This window comes from Lagopus muta, chromosome 1, assembly GCF_023343835.1.
Source record: "Lagopus muta isolate bLagMut1 chromosome 1, bLagMut1 primary, whole genome shotgun sequence".
Lineage (NCBI taxonomy): Eukaryota > Metazoa > Chordata > Aves > Galliformes > Phasianidae > Lagopus > Lagopus muta.
The window spans coordinates 47,687,513-47,707,660 of NC_064433.1; the positions used below are offsets into that span (position 1 = coordinate 47,687,513).

Sequence of the window (20,148 nt, forward strand, 5' to 3'; positions counted from 1 at the left end):
AATGCTTAGAATGAAAATACACCAAATCTAAAATTCTAAATATATAATCAGAGTTTAATAACATCATTGGTTTATTTTCTGGATTATGAATTACACCCTCCCCCCTCCCTGCCCCTCCCCTTCACCTCTGTTCCAAAATTTGTTGACCTGTCAGAACTAAAATAAACAAAGCAACCAGAAAAGATCACTTATAGAGAAAGGAATAACCTGATGGACACACGGCCTAATTTATTGTGGGAGAAGGCAAAACACCAGACTCCTGTAGTTAGACCAGTGGTTCAGTCCAGAATTTCCAGTTCTTCTTTTCTGGTTGCCCTAGAGCATTCATTTGAGTGGTTTGTGGCACAGTTAGTATTTGCAGAGCACTCCCAGTGTTAACAGTGCTACACAGTATCAACACTAGATAATGATTTTGGCAAACTATCTTTTGCCAATCAGTGGAACAAGGGACAGACCAGTTTGGAGAAAATACGAACCAACTTTCACCCTGGAACACAAAAATCAGAACCTTTAAGAAGAGATTTGAAAAAAGTTCCATTAACTTCTTTTTGGTTTGTTTTCGGCTTAATTTCCCTGCAGAGCCACCCTCCAGGTTTCTTTGTTCCAGGTGGGGAGGGACGTAAAGTACTGAAATAACCACCAATGAGATTAGCTGCCCTTGCCAGCTGTCAAGCTCCCCCCCAAGCCCTTAGGAAATAACCAGAAATTCTCACGAGCTTTCCCAGGTCCAAGATTTCTAAACCAACGTAGCATTGGAGAAGTCTCTTAATGTCAAGTGATGGTCCAACCTGAGCGGCCAACTTGATGGTTCACCCCACCACTACCAAGACAGCGTAGTGCCTTGAGGCTCAAACTCCACAGAGAGATGCTGGTACAGAGAGTTTATATGCAAAAAGGAATCGGGGGTGTTCCCATCAAAACATGAAACCCTGCTGGCAAGGCTTGAAGTGACGTTCCGGCGTCTTCCATTCATGAAGGTAAGGTGACAGGGCGATACGGGGGGCCTAGGGGTACACAGCACACGTGTTTTTTTTAACTCTCTCTCTCTCTCTCTCTCTCTCTTCCTCATTCACACGGCCTCGACCCGCGTAAACCGCTTCCAAAAACGCAGCCTGAAAAGTCGTAGAAAACAAACAGAACAGAAACAAACTCCCCTCCCTCCCACCCCACGACCTGAATATTCACGAGAAGAGAAACACCAATTTATACAAAAACGCAATAAAAAAGAAATATTTACAAACGAAAGGAACGCCTTCTTGGTGGCTGCTGTCAGAGGCATCTGACAAGCTGCCATGTATTCTGGATTGCAGATCGCTCTGTTAATTTGTTTGGTTTCTTTTTTTTTTCTTCTTTTTTTTTTTTCTTTTTTTTTTCTTTTTCTTTTTGTCCTTGTAATGAGAGAAGAGGGAAAGAATAAGAAATTCCCTTACCCCAAAGACTAAGGGGTGGCATTACAAAGACTCTCCCCCTCTTCCCTCCTCAATTTCCTCAGTGAAATCTAAGAAAATGTTCCCTTCACAGACTTTGCCCACCCTCTCTTCACACTCTGACTTTACAGGCAAATCCCACCCTCCCCTCACCCCAGCTCTAAAAAATAAATAAAATAAATAGGCAAATAAATAAAAGGCCTTCTGTTGGCTTAAAAAGAGAAAGATAAGATAAAATCAACCAGGGTGCGGTGAGGAATGCGAGCGAGGTGGCTTTCAGCTCCAAGATGCTCATAAAGGGACCGCCATCTCCATTCAGTCAGTCCCCAGGAGTGTCCCCATGCCCTCAGCACAGGGTTCTCTCAACCCTCTCCTTGGCGAGCCATGGTAATTGTGACACTGGGACAGACTCAGAAGAAACAGAAGAGACTCTGCCACATCTCTCAAGGTGAGAGAGGTTGGCCCATGCCCCACCTCAGGAAAAAGAAGACATATGAAGAGGGAGTTCAACTTCTCACTCCTACCATTGCTCCCTTTCCATTAAGTTTAACTTGCATCTAAAATGATACAGTGGAAAGAAAAAACACTCCTATCGATACTATGTGCACCAGGAAAGCTGTCACTACAACTGCAGGGATGGGAAACCCTAGGCTATTCCAGCTTTGCACTTGTGCTAGTATCTCTGTCACACACTGAGGCACACGTACATGTACACACACATCTCAGCCTTGCACGTCTTGTCTTCAGCCCTCAGCACACGTTCCTGTGCTCTCTGGCATTTATTCAAGCACACCCATTGCCAGGAAGACAAGCTATGTACTTCCCTTGTACATTCAATAGTAAATATACATATGTATTTCCCATGGGTGCAAACACCCTCTTTCCATTTCCACATGTCCAAGGAAGCATCAACACAGTCCACCAACACCACTGCCACCACATGCACCTTTTCATGTTTTTTTTGTTTGTTTGTTTTCTTCCTCTCCAGCACCATGCCACCATTGGCAGAGGACACCCCGTTTCTTTTCTTCCATCCTGCTGGCCAAGGGTGGGGAGGGCAGAAGGATGAAAATGTTTCTTGTCCTGCTCTCCCTGCTAAAAAACATGCCAAAACAGGCTTGGTGTCCTCTGAAGAGACAGTGACAAAACTCCCCACCTTTCCCTACTCTTTAGCTCTTTTCCACTGTGTGTTATCCAGACACCTTATAGGATTGTGAGTTTATTTTGCTTTCTCCACAGACATTTCAAGTATAAATTCATTGTATATACTCGCGTATAGGCTAACCCATACTAAATACTGCTCCCACCCTTAAAGTAAACCACAAGTAGTGATCAATTCATTGCTAAAAAACCAACTCTGCTTCCCTTTTCCAAAATTCCTTTCATTTCAGTGCAAAACAGCATCCTGTCAGAGCTCCCAGAAGCCCCCCTGATTCAAGGGTTGCTCTCCGAGACCCAAAACCCATTTCCTTTTCAACTCTCCCACTGGTCTGTCACAGATTCAAGGGCTGTAATAGCCACAGTGAAACCACTCACCAGACCTGCGAACAAGCCTTCTCTCCCTCCCCCCACACCTCCCAGCAAACAATTCAAAATGTCAGCGTAAAATTCTCAGCGTATACGCAAATATATATATATATATATTTCAGCCCTAAACCCCCATAATCTTCACAAAATAATGTAACAAGAACCTCAGTATACCTAACATATAAGTGCATCATCAAGTTAGTCATGTTATTCCTCCTTCACTTTCTCCACATCTTCAAACATCACTCTTTTCTAGGCAGTTTTAGGAAGAGTTGCCTGAACAAGCATATTTTCCTGCATGTCCATTACACTTCTTCTGCTGTCTCCTCCTGCCACATGTGTGCATGCACATGCCTTTCTCTGCTGGGAGTCAGCAAGAGTGAAATGCTAGGATCACTATTGCTCCCCCTCAACTCACCCCTTCCCTGCCTTCTTCTCCCCCTCGTGAAATCACGAATGAGGATATCCAACTCCAACGTCACTGTAAAGTGCAATGGCCAGGAATGAAGGAGAATGGGAGGAGAGAGAACATGGAAAAAGAGATAAAAGGGGAGGAGTGGGAAAGAGGAGGAGGAAGAGGGGAAACCAAAGAGGTGGCACTTGTCACCAATGCTGTACTACTCGGAACTCCAGTATCCCACAAACTAAGGATGACCAGGGAGAGTAGCTGATGGGATTGATCCCACCCCACCCTCCCTTGCTCCACATCCACCCCCAGTCCCTCCCCATGCTCCTTCCCTCTCACTCAAACGTCAGACTCAATACTGGAGAGTTTCTCATAAACATGCCCGTTGCTGGAGCCATTGAAAGCCCTGGGGTTTTTGTTGTTAGGCACACAGGGGTTGGACTGGTTCCCTATACAGATGTCCTTCTGGAAACGGGCTGGCACAGCCCCATGAAGGGCTGAGACCACCGGCTTGTTGGTGGTGACGATGGCTCGGAAGTCTGGCCTGGCTTTGGGCCCTCCTGCCACCACAGGCTGCCTGAAGAAATAAGATTTGCTGCCGTGGAGCAAGCATTGGTCATCCCCAAAAGTGGGGATGAAAGGGTTTTGGGTGACCCTGTCAGGGTAGAGCGACTTGCTGAGCATGTATCCCCCGCTGCTGCCAGGGTTGTTGTGGTGGTGGTAGCTGGTGGCGGGCACTGAGGACTTGTTGTTGGCAAAGGTGGTCTCACTGGCTGGCATCTCAAACATGTGGGCGTAGGGGCTCCCCTCCAAAAAGCGACCCTTGTCCTTGAGGCTGACGCTGCGAGGGGCCAGGGCCGAGTCATCCTTTTGCAGGTCCACAAAGGTGTCATAGGAGTGTTGCCGGCGGAGCTTGTTACGGTTCTTCTTCTGCACCTTGGAGGCAGAATTGGAAGGGCTCTGAGGATATTTGGAGGAGGAGGTGGCACTGGTGGCCACGGGCACAGGGGCAGGTGGCTGGTCCAGCTCTTGGAGAGAGTTGTCCTCACTGATGTCATACAGGTTGCCTGCTTTCTTGCAGGCCTCACACCGGATGCAGGCCTGGCGAGTGGAATTCTGCCCCACCACCGATGGAGTGTAGTTGTGCACCTTAGAAGGGCAGCTGCGGCAGAAATTAGCCCCAGACCGGTCCTCCCAGTCTAGGTTGGTCAGATTCTTCTCCCAGGGTGCTGGGACCCCGCTCACAACACCATGCTTGTGCTCATTGCTTCCGCCAAACTCACCCGAACCGTGCTTATGGTGGGCTCTGTTTGTGCAGGATCCACTTCCTCCTCCTCCCGTGTCCCGCTTAAACTCATCTCCACGCTCTTTGTAGATATCCGTCAGGTCCACATGCTCCCAGTGTGGTGAGTTTTCCTTGGCCCGAAACTGGTCCAGGTAGAAGTCCCGTAGCCCTTCCTTGTCCCTGAAGTAGCGTTTGTGGTCAGGCGAGCGGGGTGGACGCCGGCGGTAAGCCAACTCTATCTCATCGAACTCCCGCCGGGACTTGGCAGAGGCTGGACGCTTCTTCAGGCTGTCCTTGTACTGCTGCTTCCGCCGCTTAGCTGCGTTGCCTTCAATGTTGCCGTAGGTGACCGTGTGAGTGGAAATGTCAGAGACGTCTGAGCGGATCAGGTCATCGTGGGCCCCACTGCCCCCATAGCGGTCGCTCTTGAAGGAGAACTTGCCATAGAGGTCACCCAGCTGGCTGTGCTTGGCAGGGGGCAACCCCAGATCCAAGGGCTTCTTCCCGATGGATCGTGACTGGGCGTTGAAAGGTGGGTTGTCACAGTCGTAGAGCCCATCGATGGAGCTGGTGCTTCCGATGCTGTGGGGACGGTGGTGGTGGTGGTAGTGGTCCTGATATACATTGCTGTCCTTCAACTGTAGGTTGCCAAAGGTCCTCTCCACCTCACTAATGTAGTCACTAAATAGATTCTCCTCACATGGGGGGTTGTTGTAGGACTTGCAGTCTGAGTGGGTGAAGCTGCGGCGGTGTTCAGAAATATCATAAACTGATGATTCGCGGCGGATGAAGTCCAGGGCACTCTGTGGTGAGCCATTGACCCCTGATAGGTTGGCCATGTTCTTGGCTGTCCGAAGCAGGCGGAGGATGTTGGAATGGGTGTTGTTCATAGTCGCTGTGGGGGAGTTCATTGCTGACTGGCGTTCCTCAATGGCCACACCATGAATGCAGCTGTAGATACCCTGAAATAAGAGAAAGCATGAAGTTGAGTGGTCTTGCAATGAATACACAAAAGGAAACGTAGGCTGGAAAGTACCCTATGCAGCAATAGCACATTCCTATAAGGCAGAAAAGATTGTCAGACTTCCATGTGATACACAAGCAAATGAGATGAAGCCAGACCTGTTCCACCAACCCTAACTCTTCTGCCACTCTTTCTTACCCTCACATTTTTTCTTTCCCCTCTATTTATCCTCCTTTTTTTCATATCATATCTGAGGAATGCAGAAATAACTGGTAGCATCCACAAGAGTTACTCAAACTTACTAGGTATAACATAGAATTGCAAATGGGGAAAATAATATCCTTGGAAATGAAAACATCAAGACAAAGGATTCTGCATGGATGAGAGAAAGGTCTGTTTTGCCCCTTGAAATTCATCTGGACATCAGTGAATCAACATGACAGGAAGTATCGTAAAAAGAGAACAGCTTCATTTTTCATAAACTTAGCTACATTAATCACCAGTACAGATTTGAAAGGAAACAGAGAGTGTAGGACTGATGAACAGGTATTTAGTCCTTTTGCATTTCGTTGAGTATGGTACAATAGAATATTTAATTGCATCCTATTGAATTTAGCAGTGATAACAGGCTCCAAATTGACATTCCTGGAAGTGAAAGTCCTCTATTCAACCTCAAATCAGACAGCAGAAGTGCCTGATTCCTCCACATTCTCCACTAGCTCATTTCATCCATGGTAAGACTGTTTGCAAGGATTACCCCAAGGAGCAGAAGGAAAGAGGTTCATTTATTCCCATTTATTCCTACCAAATGGAGCATGCTGATTAATGTCAATAGTGAAATGGACACCACCACATCATGTTACCATGTTTTTTCAGCAGCCAGCAGTTGATTAACTTTTTTCAGACTTCCCACCAACCTGGGCCAGGTCTAACAGATAACTCCAGACTGAAAAGATTTGTATTCAGTTAACAATCACCAAATACAGTCCCCTACCTCATCTCCAGACTAAAGCAGGTTAAAAACTAATGACAAAGAAGAGAGATTGTGTCCCAACACTCAAAGGCTTTGTCATTTTTTCTCAACAGTATGTTATACTGCAGTTATATAGTCCTTGTACAATCAAAGTTAACTCTGTTACAAGAGATACTGAGGTAAAAAATGTTGAGATTTGACCTCACTTCAGAAGAGATCAAGAGATCAGACCAGTTACAGAAAGAAGAAAGAGAAGTTCCAAATGGGACACTGCTATCTACAATAATAGCAGGAAGATGACTCAGCCATTACTAGAATCTACTTGAAATGTAAATACTATCCCCTAAGGCAGATTTGCATAGAGAAGTTGCTAAGTTCATGTGGTCATCCTCTCTAGAAGGATTTCTGCATGGCTTAGTGCAGGGCTTGTGGTTAGGGATTTCTGAACGTCCATGATAGAACAAATCCAGTAAACACATGGACAGGTGTAACACAGAAGACAATGAGAAACTCCTGAATTTCTAGCCGTGTCAAACAACATTACTTATTGTCCCCAGACCTGGACTGCTTACAACTCACTGAGAAGGAGGAGACTATTACAGATCGCTTCTTTCCATACTGCATTTTCAGTTCCATATGAAATGACCGTTTCCATGACCACAATGAGGCAGAGACCAGAGATGACAGAAGAACAGTAAATGCTCTTGCGACATTAACACAGGAAAGGCAGCAGGCCTCACACTGCAGATCATCTCTCTGTAATATCTGTGTGTTTGACAGTCTGGGTGGATTTCCCCATCGACAGTACCTGCAACCACCTGAATAAATTCTGACTGACCTTTTTTCTCTCCGCTAGCTAACAACACTTACCCTACTGATGGAGAAAACCACGCCAGGCTTGCCAGAGCAGACACCCATGAAGCAGTGGCGGAACTGCCAGTAGAAGAGATGTTCACAGATGAAGGTGATGAGACTGAGGGCCATAGCTGCTCCCAGCATGTAGAAGACACCTGCCATGTTATCTATATCCAACTGGCTGCTCATAACCTCATTCTTCTCATTGTGACAAATGCCAGTGAGCCACAGTGCTTCCAGCTCCTCCATCTCCCCTTTAAAGACAGAGAAGAAAAAAAAACACGTTAGCCAGGCCTGCAATCATAGTATCATAGAAGGGCTTGGGTTGGAAGGGATCTTTAAGACCATCCTGTTCCAACCCCCCTGCTATAGGCAGGGACACCCCCCCAACTAGATGAGGTTGCTCAAAGCCCTATCCAGTCTGGCCTTGAATGCCTCCAGGGAGGGGGCATCCATAACCTCGCTGGGCAACCTGCTCCTGTGTCTCACCACCCTCACAGTAAAGAATTTCTTCCTAATATCTGCCTATGGATCTCATGCTGAGGTAGTCTGAAAACAAGAAGCATATCAGACTGTTCTTGTAATAGGGATAGATGCAATTAGTCACAGGGAAGGCAATAGGATTTTTGCACAGACAGATGTTAGGCACAAAAATCTGTACTGTACAACACAACCATCTACAGCTATTTGCTATAATTTCCTGAACAAGCTGTCCACCACATAACTGAAGACCTCAGCTCACAAACTTGCACTTTCATAGTAAGTCAACAAAGGGAAAATTAGCGACTGATACTGTTAAACAGAAATGAGTCATTTTTAAATGAAAACACTGCCAGCATAAAATTCAAAATGCTGATCTTTTTTTTTACATCAAAATGTCTGATTTTTTAATTTGTTTCCATCATATCTACAGCTCATTAAAGTGAGGTGCAATGTTCCCTAAAATATTTTTGCATTTTTACCTGCTTTTCTTCCTTTCAATTTTGTCCAAATGTGACAATTCCAAGCCCTCTGACCAATGAAAAATATTACTAATTTGTATTGGCTAGAAACAAATGTTCAGTAGTCTAATTTCATACCCCACTTCCTCTCATTATGGTATTTTCAGGAGAAGAAAGCCACAAACATACATATGCACATACTGAGACATCCAGAAACAAACTAATTTTACAGGTTGGCAATTCTTTCCACGCTGCTAGGGAAGTTACTATTTCATATTTTCAGCATTCAATCTGATGGCAGGGAAAAAAAATCTATATGCTTATATAGCATCACAGCACATTCATAAAAGCATTATGGAGATCTTATGTTTTGTTCTGAAACAACACTTATTAGGCTATTCAGGAGACAAAGCACCCTAACTGTCAGGTGGCCAATATTCTGATGAAGCATATCAGAGCTTTGTTCTTTTCATATTTACTACGTCATATGTTATTTTCAGATTTCAAAAAAAAAAAAAAGCTTATAAATAAAATTGCCTGAGAATTTTACTTTTTTTTTTTTTTTTTTAAGAACTCAGGAAAGTGTAATATATAGCACAGAAAGAGAAAACTGGGAAAATGTTTTCTAAAAAGAATTTCTTGCCCCATGAGTATCTTTTTTGATAACAACTCTTTCTCTGTTACCGACAAGATAAATGAGGTAACTATAATGTTCTGATTAAAAACTTCCGAGTCTCAAATTCTTCCTTGCTTGTTTGGTTGTTTGGTTGGTTTATGAGATTTAGGGGAATATGAATTAATTTTTTTCATCCAGATATAATCAGCTTTTTTTTTTCTCTACACTCTGCATGGGTTGATCCTGTCTAGAATTAAGTATGAGGCAACAATGGAAAGTCCAGCATTGTTTGTGGGTTTGGTCATGGCAAAACTCCTAAGGTAGCAAAAAGTTCACAAAACAAAACTTGATTTCACACAACATTCTTCTCACAAGATACTGCTCATACACACATCTGAGCTGATTGTATGAAACCACTAATGTCTTTGAAATTGCTTTTGATTTTTGATATCCTGCATTAACAGTATAGAACAGGTGACATTCTGCACATTTCTGGCACAACATCTCGAACAAACCCTTTTGATAATTTCCTGTTCTCAGTGTGGATCTGAAACACCAGCTAGGGAGATGGAACATTATTCTGTACATGCAAAACTTATTATTTCTTAGGAAAATTCCACCTCTTCTTTTTCTTGACACTTACCATCTCCAAAAAGCTGTAGAATAGCAAGATCAACCTGGCGCTTCCAACCTGAGTCCTTCTGTATGGCAATTCCATAGCCAGTGGAGGCGAACACTTTCCCACTCCCAATTGTCACCAGTTTGCAGCCTTCATCTCTGCCAGCCATGTAATTCAGCACTGCTGCATCATAAATGAAAGCATCCAACTTCCTGCACAGGTGCAAGAAACAAGAAGTGTATAGCACAGAGAAGATACAATCTGTATGAGTGCAAAGGTGTTCTCTGATAATTAAGGCAGAAATTAACCTCTTCCAGATAGAGTTCAATAGGTTGCATCTTCACTTCCTTCAGAGTTAACTAAAATCTGATCCTAGAATCTGTTTACAGGTGAAACTAGATTATAAATTAGATCTGTCTATTTCTCTCTGACTCTTTCATAGTTGTCGTTTTTGTACTGAAAGGAAATCTGGAAGACAAACATAGTGCAAGATAAAGATGAATGAAGAAAAAGTCCAGGAGATCTATAGTCCTAAGAATAGCTTATGTTACTGCACTACCTTTCATCTGAAAAGAACCTAAAATACTTCATAAAATATATCAATATTAGACAGCGTAGCAAGGCTTGCAGTAAAGATTTTCACTAATTCAAAGTGCTGGAGGAAAATATATATTAATTTCAAATTAAATGTAGCCAGGCCACTGTAACTCCTTAGTTACTGTGAAAAGTGCTACCAGATCTTTACCAATATCAAGTGGCCATGATAACAGCTTTATGGCTTACTGTGCTAAGTAGCTCTTTGGTAAAGACTACTTAGCTGAAAACCACAAAAAAGGGTCTGTTTCAACACAGTGAAATGCCCATTATAGGCTGGAATGGGCAGACAGCACAACAGACTGATGAGAACCTTCTTACCTCAACAAATTGATTTTGGGCTTAGGTGTAGTCTCAGGGGGCTGCATCTTCTATACAACCAGAGACAGCCAATGAGTAAATCCTCCCACTAGATCTGAAATGAAGCTCTTTCCAATAAAAGACTGAAGACCTTCTACCTTACAAATTCTCACACCCACACTACCTTTTCAGTACGCCTCCTGAACACATACTGCCAGTATAGTGATTGTCTCAGTTTAAGTGCATATCCATGGGGACGGCCATCCAAGGGTTGATACAAAGCCAGGATGACATACACCACAAGTGATGAGCTCTGTTTCATCTATATATTTCCAGAAGAAAGCATATTTATTTCCTGGATGATGACTACTGGCAAAAGTACCTCCCCAGGATGGCATCCAACAACGGTCCAATAATTTATAATGGGCTATGTGCCTCCGAACCTGGCAAACAGGTTTAGGAATAGTCAGTCAATCTAGTAATTAAATTGGCTGAACATCTTTGTTCGTGGTTTGGAATGAACTTTCTCACGACAGTGTGACGTTGTAAGTGAGAAGGTGTTGTTTCATTTCACTAGGGCTGGGTTCTGACAACCACAGTGGGTATTTCTGGGAGGAGGCCTTTAATTATAAGGGACAAAGGCTTACAAAGACTAATAGAGGTTTTAAGTTAGCTCCTCTACAAATTCATTGCTATTAAAATAGAGTGAGATGTTCAAAGATACTTTCTGCTAATGATTTTTCCCACATTTCCCAAATTACCCAAGGAGATGCTCCTATTTAATACACTTTCTTAATATTCAAACAGCAGCTTTGTCAGCTCTTGACACTAAAATATTCCAGAGAGAAGGACTACTTGCAAACTATTTGCTTCAAGCACACCTTCCATTACACTGTATTAGCTAGTGATACACTGGAGTGGGATTAGTCTGACAAGGATTCCTTCAGCTTCCTGATTAACATAATCTTTTATACACAGAAAGAAAGAAAATAAAGGAATTTCCAGATGACAATGCAAATGTTCTCAAAAAATCTTTGCCCATAGAGGACAGTGAGCTTTTATTGTGCATACGTAAGGATGCATAAGCATGAAACAGCTTGCTGAAGCAAGGTGTGTGGGACTAATACACATAATGCTAACATACATAAAGGTACAGGCGATCCTGTTGGTTTTGTTTTTTTTTTTTTCCCCCAAATAGTTTTATAAGTATTGCAAAACCAGAAACACTTATACAGAAGTGAATAATAAGAAAAAAGGCTAAGAGACTCACAGAAATATTCTCCTGTGTTGTATGTGGTCTAGGTATACTTTTAATCATGCAATGATAATGGATGCTCATTTTCCAAACCCCAGAAAGATTTCCCAATCACTCAAAGAAGTCAGCTAGTAAGTTTGGAAGAAGAAATCCTCACCCAGTCTTCAATGAGAATAGGGCATCATCCACTCCCCTCTGATTGAACTTCACCATGTAGCTGTGCATTTCAGGGTAGTTGTTGCGAATGTTCCTTTCTGTGCTGCCATTGGGAACTGTCCCAAAGCGGAAAGGGGGTGAGAAATCATTGGGTTTCTGGAACTGCAGAAACAGAAAAAAAACATTTCTCACAATCATCCATCAAGAAACAGTCATCTGCATGGGAGAACACACTCTCTTTAGAGACCCTGTGCCCATTGCAACACAGAATGTAATTCTATTTTACTATCAGATGGAACACATTATTGAAAAGATACCATATTTCACTGTTTTCAGAGACAAACATTTCCTGTTAGTGTCCAAGAAGTAAAATGAGCAATCTGGTCTTTTGTTCACTGTGGATAAAATACATACGTGATCAAAAACTAAAAGGAGTTTAGATATAAGTAAAAACAAAAAGGAAAAAAAAAAAAAGGTAACAACATCTTGCAACATGGTCAAATAAAGCTTTTCAATAAAATCAATGTGAATTTTACCCACATAGTGTGATTTAGTTTCTAAGAAGTATCTATTTCCATTTTATTGACGCCTTTGCATTTCCTGATTCTAACTAAAGTAAAAAAGCAATTAATGAGGAGACATGCCACTCCAAACAGCTCCCACCCACTTCACCAAATAAAGGATCAGCTTTCAAACTTTTGGGCAAATGTCCCAAATGAAATTCTATTAGTGGTTACAAGTCACTAGTAACATTTGATGCCCAGAACAGAGCTGGCAGAATGCTCAAAACCTTTTGCTGCTCCCAAGAAATACATTCATCATAACATTCTCCTACAGCTGCAAGGCTGTGAGATTTTATATGCCACTTGCTTAACTCAAGTCATAATCAATGCTCTCTGGAGTTTTATGAGCAGTAAAATTTAGACTGTCAATTATCAAGACTGCTTAAAACCCCTAAAACCAGTAGATGGAAAGCGGCACAGAATTGTAAGCCAAGAACTGAATAGGCAGTAAAAGAAAAGATGCAAAGATCAGCTGGATGGAAGGCTCCCTCACCTCTTAATACATCAAACAGTGCTAGTCTGGGGCTCTCAAATGTGACCGTATATTTGGATAATCTTAAGAAGCATGCTAAGAACATGATATCAAGCCAAACCCATTTAACAGTAACAGTTCTCCTGCCACATCTATCATGCACTGCTGTCTTCTGTGGTGGAAATGTGGCTACTGTCTATAGCTATACCTTCAAAAGCAGTCAGGTCTAGCTATTAAGTTCTGCTCAAAGCTAGTCTGAAACCTGCTGAGGAGCAGCTGAGGACCCAGCTGAGGAGTCCAAAGCTACTAAAGCAGAGTACTCATTCAGAGCATTTCAGGAACAAGGTCAACAAGGACTTGTACCTGTGGGTAGGCTGACAGCACATTTCACATCACCAAAAGGAATTTATTGCATCTATTTCTCTAAATCAACTCATCAGCTATGCAGGGAATCACACCTCATATTCAGGTGGAGAGAATGGACTGGTTCATATGTACATATATGCATGTGAGATAGAGTACATGCCCTGCTGCTTCAAGCTGGTAGGAAATATCAAATATGTTTTTTGAAACACAGATTGGCATATCACCAAAAAAAAAGAGAGGTTTCATATAGCATAAAATAGGCAGTAAGGTGCCTCTTAGAAACTTGTCACATTCTCAAGGGATGAAGACAAATTCAAAGCTATCAAAACCTGTACTGAAAGCAAATTTTGATGGGAGAAAAATCACTGCAGCATTAAAAAAAAATTTCTTTCTCACCAAGCTGGTTATAGCAGCAGTTTAGGAGACCCATCACAAGCCATTCCAGGCTAAAGGAATACAGTTTCTCTCCTGACATGCTGAAACCGGAGCTTCCAAAGTGGGCAGCTTGTTTCTTTAGAGGCTGCAGAACCCAAACTTTTGGGCAGAATAGGAAGCCCCCATCCACAAAGAGCCCTCCAACACAGGAAAGCCAGCAGGGCAAGCAGCAGGCAGGCCTGATAAATATTCAACTTCAGCAAGCCCTTTGGAAAGCATCAGCTAGGAGAGCTTCTCTCGGGGCTAACAAAATACTAAGGGAAGGAGAAGCTACATCCAACAATCATTTTATGCCTTCTCCCTCCATCTCTAGTGATGAAATCTCTAGATTTGTCTGCTTCCAACACTGGCCATGAACTGGAGCAAAAAGGGACTACAGGGTCAGGCAGACCTGTGACAAGGAAAATAACCCCTCCTCTGAACAACCCTTCATTTTCCCCAACTTCCAGGTCCCCCCATTAGCACCAGCCAGCCAGGGGTAAAATGTTCTGTATTTAATTTTTAACATTCTGGGCAAACAATAAATGAATGAAAACATTCATCTGAGGAAAAGGACTGTTTCTAGCAACTGGAAAAGCATGCTTCCAGAGAAAAAAAAGCAGGTTGATGGCTTGTGCAAATCCATGCACTATACTGCACTGCGTGTTAGCTTATCATTCCTCACTCCCTGTTAATTCCTCAGTCAGAACAGATCTGCAAATGCAAATTCTTCTTCACACACCCATATGTGCACATACTTTAACCACAGAGTGGTGGACAACAAGACAGGGAACAGTTGGAGAGGATCCACATGGGACTCACAACGGAGATCTTTAGCTTGCATGTCTAAGAGGAGCACACATACTCATCTCCAGCCTCCTGGGTTTGTGTTTGCAGAGTTTAAAAAAATTGATGCCTAACTGACTCCACAGTCCATGAAGCCAGAGATAAGCAGCTATTTCTCCACATTTAAGGACTAATACTGGTACTGGCATACAACTGTCTATCAGGAAATAGTAGCTGAAAATTCCTTGTACTTACTGCTTGGCAGCACATGGGCACAGCTCAGACTAGAGATGGAAGAACTCTCCAGAGCCAGAAATGGCTGTGTCTTTCTGAGCTTTCTTATGCCCCACACAACTCATAGCAAAGGAGCAAGAAGAGCTGTAAACATGCCCATGAATGGGAAAATATAGGGATTGACGGGGAAGGTGTTCTCTCATGGCAATGAGGTGGAGGAATTTCTGTGGAAGAACTATAGAAGACGCATAATGAATAAGGTTAATTGGCACTGCTGTCAAAGAGTTTAGTAATGAAAGACATTCATACGGCTTTTCCAAAGGGCTGGGAGAGTGGGTCCAGCCCAAAGATGTCAGCCTCAGGAAGCAAGGACGCTTTGGCAGACTGGCCTAGGAGGAGCCTGAGAGATGTGAGACAGAAGCAGAGGCACATTGCAGGTGCTATTACACGGAGACAGTCAATGCAGAAGTAATCTGAAGGCTTCAGTAAATATTGATAAAGGAATTAACTGGAGATATTGACAGAAATGGTCTGAATTTAGATTAATGAGAGAGCTCTCACATCATTTCATGTAATCATTACCCCTGCCAGAGCCATAAGTCACAACTGCTTTGCCCTAGACATCTGCAAACAGGAGCCACGTGAGGCTCTGGCCAAAAAAAAAAAAAATAAAAATAAAAACAGACAGAGGAAGGGAAGATAAGCAACTGCACTGATTGCTGAGCAAACATAGCTGCAGAGAGTCACAGGGAGGGGCAAGCAGGGTCTGCACACCTAGAAGCCCTACCTTACCTCTACCTGTTTCTACCTCCCTCGAGTGCACCTTGCTTGCAAGGAAACCTGAGGAGCTTGGCTGCGGCCCTGCACCCAAGGAATGCTGGCTGGAGGTGCACCCCAGCTGCAGCCTCCCATTTGCTCACCATGGGATCTCAGTTGTGAGATGCTCCCCTTATACACAAGGTGACGTGACAGTCTCTCAACCGTGAAAGAAGATCCCTGAGACAGCTGGCTTCACATCAAATTTAGCAGGGAGGTGGAAGCTGCAGATGGGTCCTTTCCCTGTCTGACCTGGGGGTGGGAAGCAGACACCAAGCATGCCTGAAGGGCAAGCCAGAAGGCAGCTTTGGGAGTGTCCTTGGAGGCTGCCCACCTCTTCAACCCCTCAGTCAATAAATTGAAATCAAGCAGGATTAAGCCCAAATCGGACGACAGCTTTGAAGAAGTTACCTCTCAGAGTCAGAAAGCAGAGATCTTACTGCTCTGGAGAGCAATAAACACACAGGCTGGGGGCTATTAGCACATCCTGAGTGGAGAGCCCCTTTCCTGCTCCCCCCGCATCTCTCCATGAGAGCTGTCAGCAGCAGCAGCGAGAGTGGGTTTAAGTGACTTGTCTGGCAGAGCTGTTTCATTAGCAATTTGGAGCCGTGCCGTGCAGAAAGCAGCATTGTTCTCAGATGTTCGAATATCAATCTGCATAATGAAACAGGTGATAGGAGCTCTTCCCATTCAGGCAGCCGGGATTGGAGAGCATTCAGGAATGAGGGGAAGGGGTTATGTCTAATTGGCCACAATTAATTTGATGAGAATTTTTTTTAAAGATTTTGTCTATCACCAAATGGCTCCTACAGAAAAGCACATCTGCACTTATTTATCTGCCTAATGTAGGCTCTGTTTACGCTGTAGAGTGTTTGCCAATAGCATTGAATGCAGATTCCCAAACTCAGCAGGTCTTACAGCAAAAAGGCCTTTTTATCACTTGATCTACTTTTATACTTTTTAACAAAAATAATTTCATGCTGCATAATATAATGAGCTTCTAAAATGTTGTATAAGTGAGTTTATGTGTAGTATCTTAGATATACACAGCTTCTTTGTGAGAGTTCCTTTCATTTTCTAAGGCCCAAACCTCAGTTTTCTACTGCTTGAAGCTCCAACTCTCTAGAATAAGGTCGCCAGGTTCAGTTCTCTGTTGCCTGCTAGCCTAGAAGACCTTGGACCCACATTACATGCTGCCTAACCATTTGAAATGCCCTACAGAATTTCAACCTGCAAGCAGGTCCCCCACACCCCTGTACCAGAACCAACCACCTGAGGGGATTCTGGATACTCTAGTGCAGCTATATTGGCTCTAGACATCTACATCTGCACAAGTGAATCCAGCCACTAAACTATCTGGTCCCCAGGACAGTTCTGCCCACGAAAAGCATAGGTAGACAGAAGCTGTGGGTAGCATATGGTCTGAAGTGCCTACTACTCTCTTGAATTTGTCCATTGGGGTATCAGTCAAAACTTTTTGCACAGGCACCTCTAAGCAGCAATCTACTTGCTATTTTGGCATCCTTACAACCAGCAGATATCTGTTGCAACACAAGCCAAATATCTCTTTAAAATATGGCATTTATTAGTGAACTGTAACGTAAGATTTAGTGACATAAGGCTAGAAAAGCATAGTCCATGCCTGAGTGAATAATTTTAGCACAATTTTTCTGCACTGCCGAAACATCCTTGACTGTCCCCTCTGGTTCAGCTGCACATCACTGCAATCAGCTTGCAACTTTCTTCACTGCCTGAGAGTCCAGTCGGGATGTTTGCACAGGAGTTTCAGTCAGAACTCGTTAAGGCTAGGCCAGTGATTTTCACTCATTTAAATCCTGACAGACCACTTGTGGACAGCAGCATGTCTTGCCTCACCTGCCCTGTTTCTTCTGTTTCAGCCAAGAAACAAACCTTTATAGCCAATCAGTGACTCTCAAAGAGAGGAGTCTTGTCCTTTTCACGTCCCCCAAATACATCAGTGCTGTCCTCCAAACCACGCCATGAACAAAGCCTCAAAATAACAGAGCTGTACCTGGCCTTGAGAAGATGTCTTTTTTTCTCTGGTAAGGCTCTCTTAAATATCACCATTCCTGACAGCTCTTCATCCAGCCTTCAGAGGACAGTGGCCACCACTGGACACTTGCCATTCCCTGAGCTATCTACCCCAGGGCTTTGCTCCTGGGAAGCTCTTCCAATTGTCTGAACTGAAGCCCTTCTGCTGCAAGACTAGTACTATTTTCTGTTATCTTCACCATAGACAGAGAAATCAGAATAGTCTTTTCCTCTTTGAAGGTGACTTTTATGCTTTTGAAGACTCTTGAGCTGTTTCTTCCCCATGTTGAGGATAAAGAAGCCCAGTTCTCCCAATTTCTCAATCTTTCTTTGTTAACTATGTTATCTACACTTCCAGATGTTCTTAGTGCTGTCTTTTGATTGCATCTGGTAGATCTTTTCTTGACTTGCCTTTGGTTGGTGGACATGCTCCCAGCCTCCGCTGCACCAAAAACAATTTGATCAGGACCCCAAGATGTTGAGAGGACATTACATTCTAAAAGCTCACAGCAACAAAAAGCCAAGGAAATAAAGGTGTTGCTAGTAAGAGGTAATGCTCATTATCACCCTTCTCAGTGCTCCTCTATATTATAACTTTTCCCTTCTGTTCTTTACTCTTATCATTTGCAGTTTGCAAGGTTTTCAAAGCTGTAACTGTGTCCCAGTTCACACATAGGCAGTGATCAGTTTGTTTCTAGAATGTCAATCAGAATTCCCAGCACCACCTGCAGGGCTTCCGTATTCTTTCTTTGTCCAGCTTGACGACACACATAGGCACTTCCACATAGTTGTGCTCTGTCACCTGTCCTGGTAGAGAAGGTGATTTATAGATTCACAGTGTGGCATGTGGTCTATTGGTATGTTGGTACAGGGTACTTTTACACTGCTACAACAGCTTCCCAGCTAGGATTGTGCCAGCACAACTGCAGAGGCATACTTCAAACCTAAGTCATAGCAATGGTACAATAATCTGTGAGGACAGCAGACTAAAGAGACTGTGCTGCTCTTTCTTCTATTACTCATGAATCTCTTGGACAGATGCTTCTCTAGCTTCACTCCTAAAGCATCCTTCTTCCCTCTGCAGTCACCTAGCTTTGACATTACTGACATTGCTTTTACTACCAACGTATAACTTACAGCCTCTCTCAACTGACCACAACTTTTCAGACCTTCCTTTTCTCCTAGCTCCAATTTCTCCTCTTCTTCTGCATCCCTCATAACATGACCCTCCACTGCCTCAGCAGTAGCTGAGACTCCTCACAGCTCAGAATCCTATAACCTCATCAGCAATCCCCAACTGTCAGGCCACATGGAAGAAATCAACCCTAGGATTGCAGTGGCAAAACATCACTTTCTTGTCTCCACAAGTCAAACAGCACATCTTGATTTATAAACAATTGGAAGAATTAAAAAAAAAAAAAAAAGAAGAAGAAGAATGAACAGTATAAAATCCAGTTCAACTCAGTAACTCAGTTTTGGAAGGGCACAAAAAATCCTTGAGTGCCCTCAGACCTTGATTTTGTGGTTTATCTTATTGTTAAATATCCTGTGATGTTTTAAATTCTCTGGTCTTGTTTTGCATAGCACTTTCACCCATGAATTCCTCTAGATAAGTCTGAGAAAGGAGTTATCAGTTACTGCAGCTGACAGCAGCAAAGTTGGAAAATAATTAAATTAAAGCCAGTTTTAAAGGAAGATGTAGGGTGGGTCAGAACCACAGAAAAAAAAAAAAAAGAAAAAAGAAAAAAATGTCTACAAATGTCTGGTGGTGAAACTGTGGGCCAGGGAAGGAAACAGAGCAACCTAGGGACAATGCAGAGGTGTGAGGGGTGGGGGTAGGTGAAAGCAAAAGAAAGGAGTACAGATATAGCAACTTTAAAAATAGTTGTCCTTGTAAAATAACTGAGATGAAAGCAAGGACCCAATTGGTGGAAGAAGCCGCCATCACATGCAGTTATTGCCAGAGCAATGCACACAGTAGGACTGTGCAGACTCTTTGCAAGCTGGATTGCTCTGTGCAGACCTGCCTTGTGCTTTAGCACAGAGCAAAGATTGCAAACCTCAGACAGTGCAGCCTTATCCCTAACAGATGGTATTTCAGAGGTCTTACTTCCTCCACAGCCAGACCTACATGTGCACACCCTACTGCTGACCCAGGCCTTACAGGCACAGCAGGCCAAGGGGCCATTCTAGGATCAGACCACCTTCTACCAGAAAAACAGGCATCTCTAGGGACTGTTCTATGCAGCTGCCCAACGTGTGACCATTATGCAGAACCTGTGCAGCATGAAAGATAACACTGAGGCTTTAAAACTTCCTTGGTACACATTTGGAAGGCTATAGGTTTCACATCTGTCACACTGTTAGGTGTTTATAAAGTCTGACCAGAGAGCACCATCCATAGTGGAACCACTACCACACGTCTCCTTGCATAGCCATAACACTAGTAGGTGTGGTATTATGTAAACACAGTCTTATCTGTTGCAATTAAGTCGGCTATGTGATATTAGCTACAGCACAATTTTGC

General features: G+C 43.3%; 1 protein-coding gene across 12 annotated transcripts in view; it reads right to left on the reverse strand.

Annotated features, from left to right (window-relative positions):
* Nucleotides 1-1,174: 1,174 nt before the first annotated feature.
* GRIN2B (glutamate ionotropic receptor NMDA type subunit 2B) overlaps nt 1,175-20,148 on the reverse strand; it is a 227,490-nt gene continuing 208,516 nt past the window's right edge. For all 12 annotated transcript variants that reach the window (XM_048942795.1, XM_048942798.1, XM_048942817.1 and 9 more), the window contains 4 exons: nt 11,920-12,080; nt 9,638-9,825; nt 7,453-7,691; nt 1,175-5,607 (listed from right to left, as the gene is read on the reverse strand). In XM_048942795.1, coding sequence (XP_048798752.1) covers nt 3,700-5,607; nt 7,453-7,691; nt 9,638-9,825; nt 11,920-12,080 — 2,496 coding nt within the window. In that variant the 3' untranslated portion in view covers nt 1,175-3,699. The remainder of the gene's footprint in view (nt 5,608-7,452; nt 7,692-9,637; nt 9,826-11,919; nt 12,081-20,148) is intronic.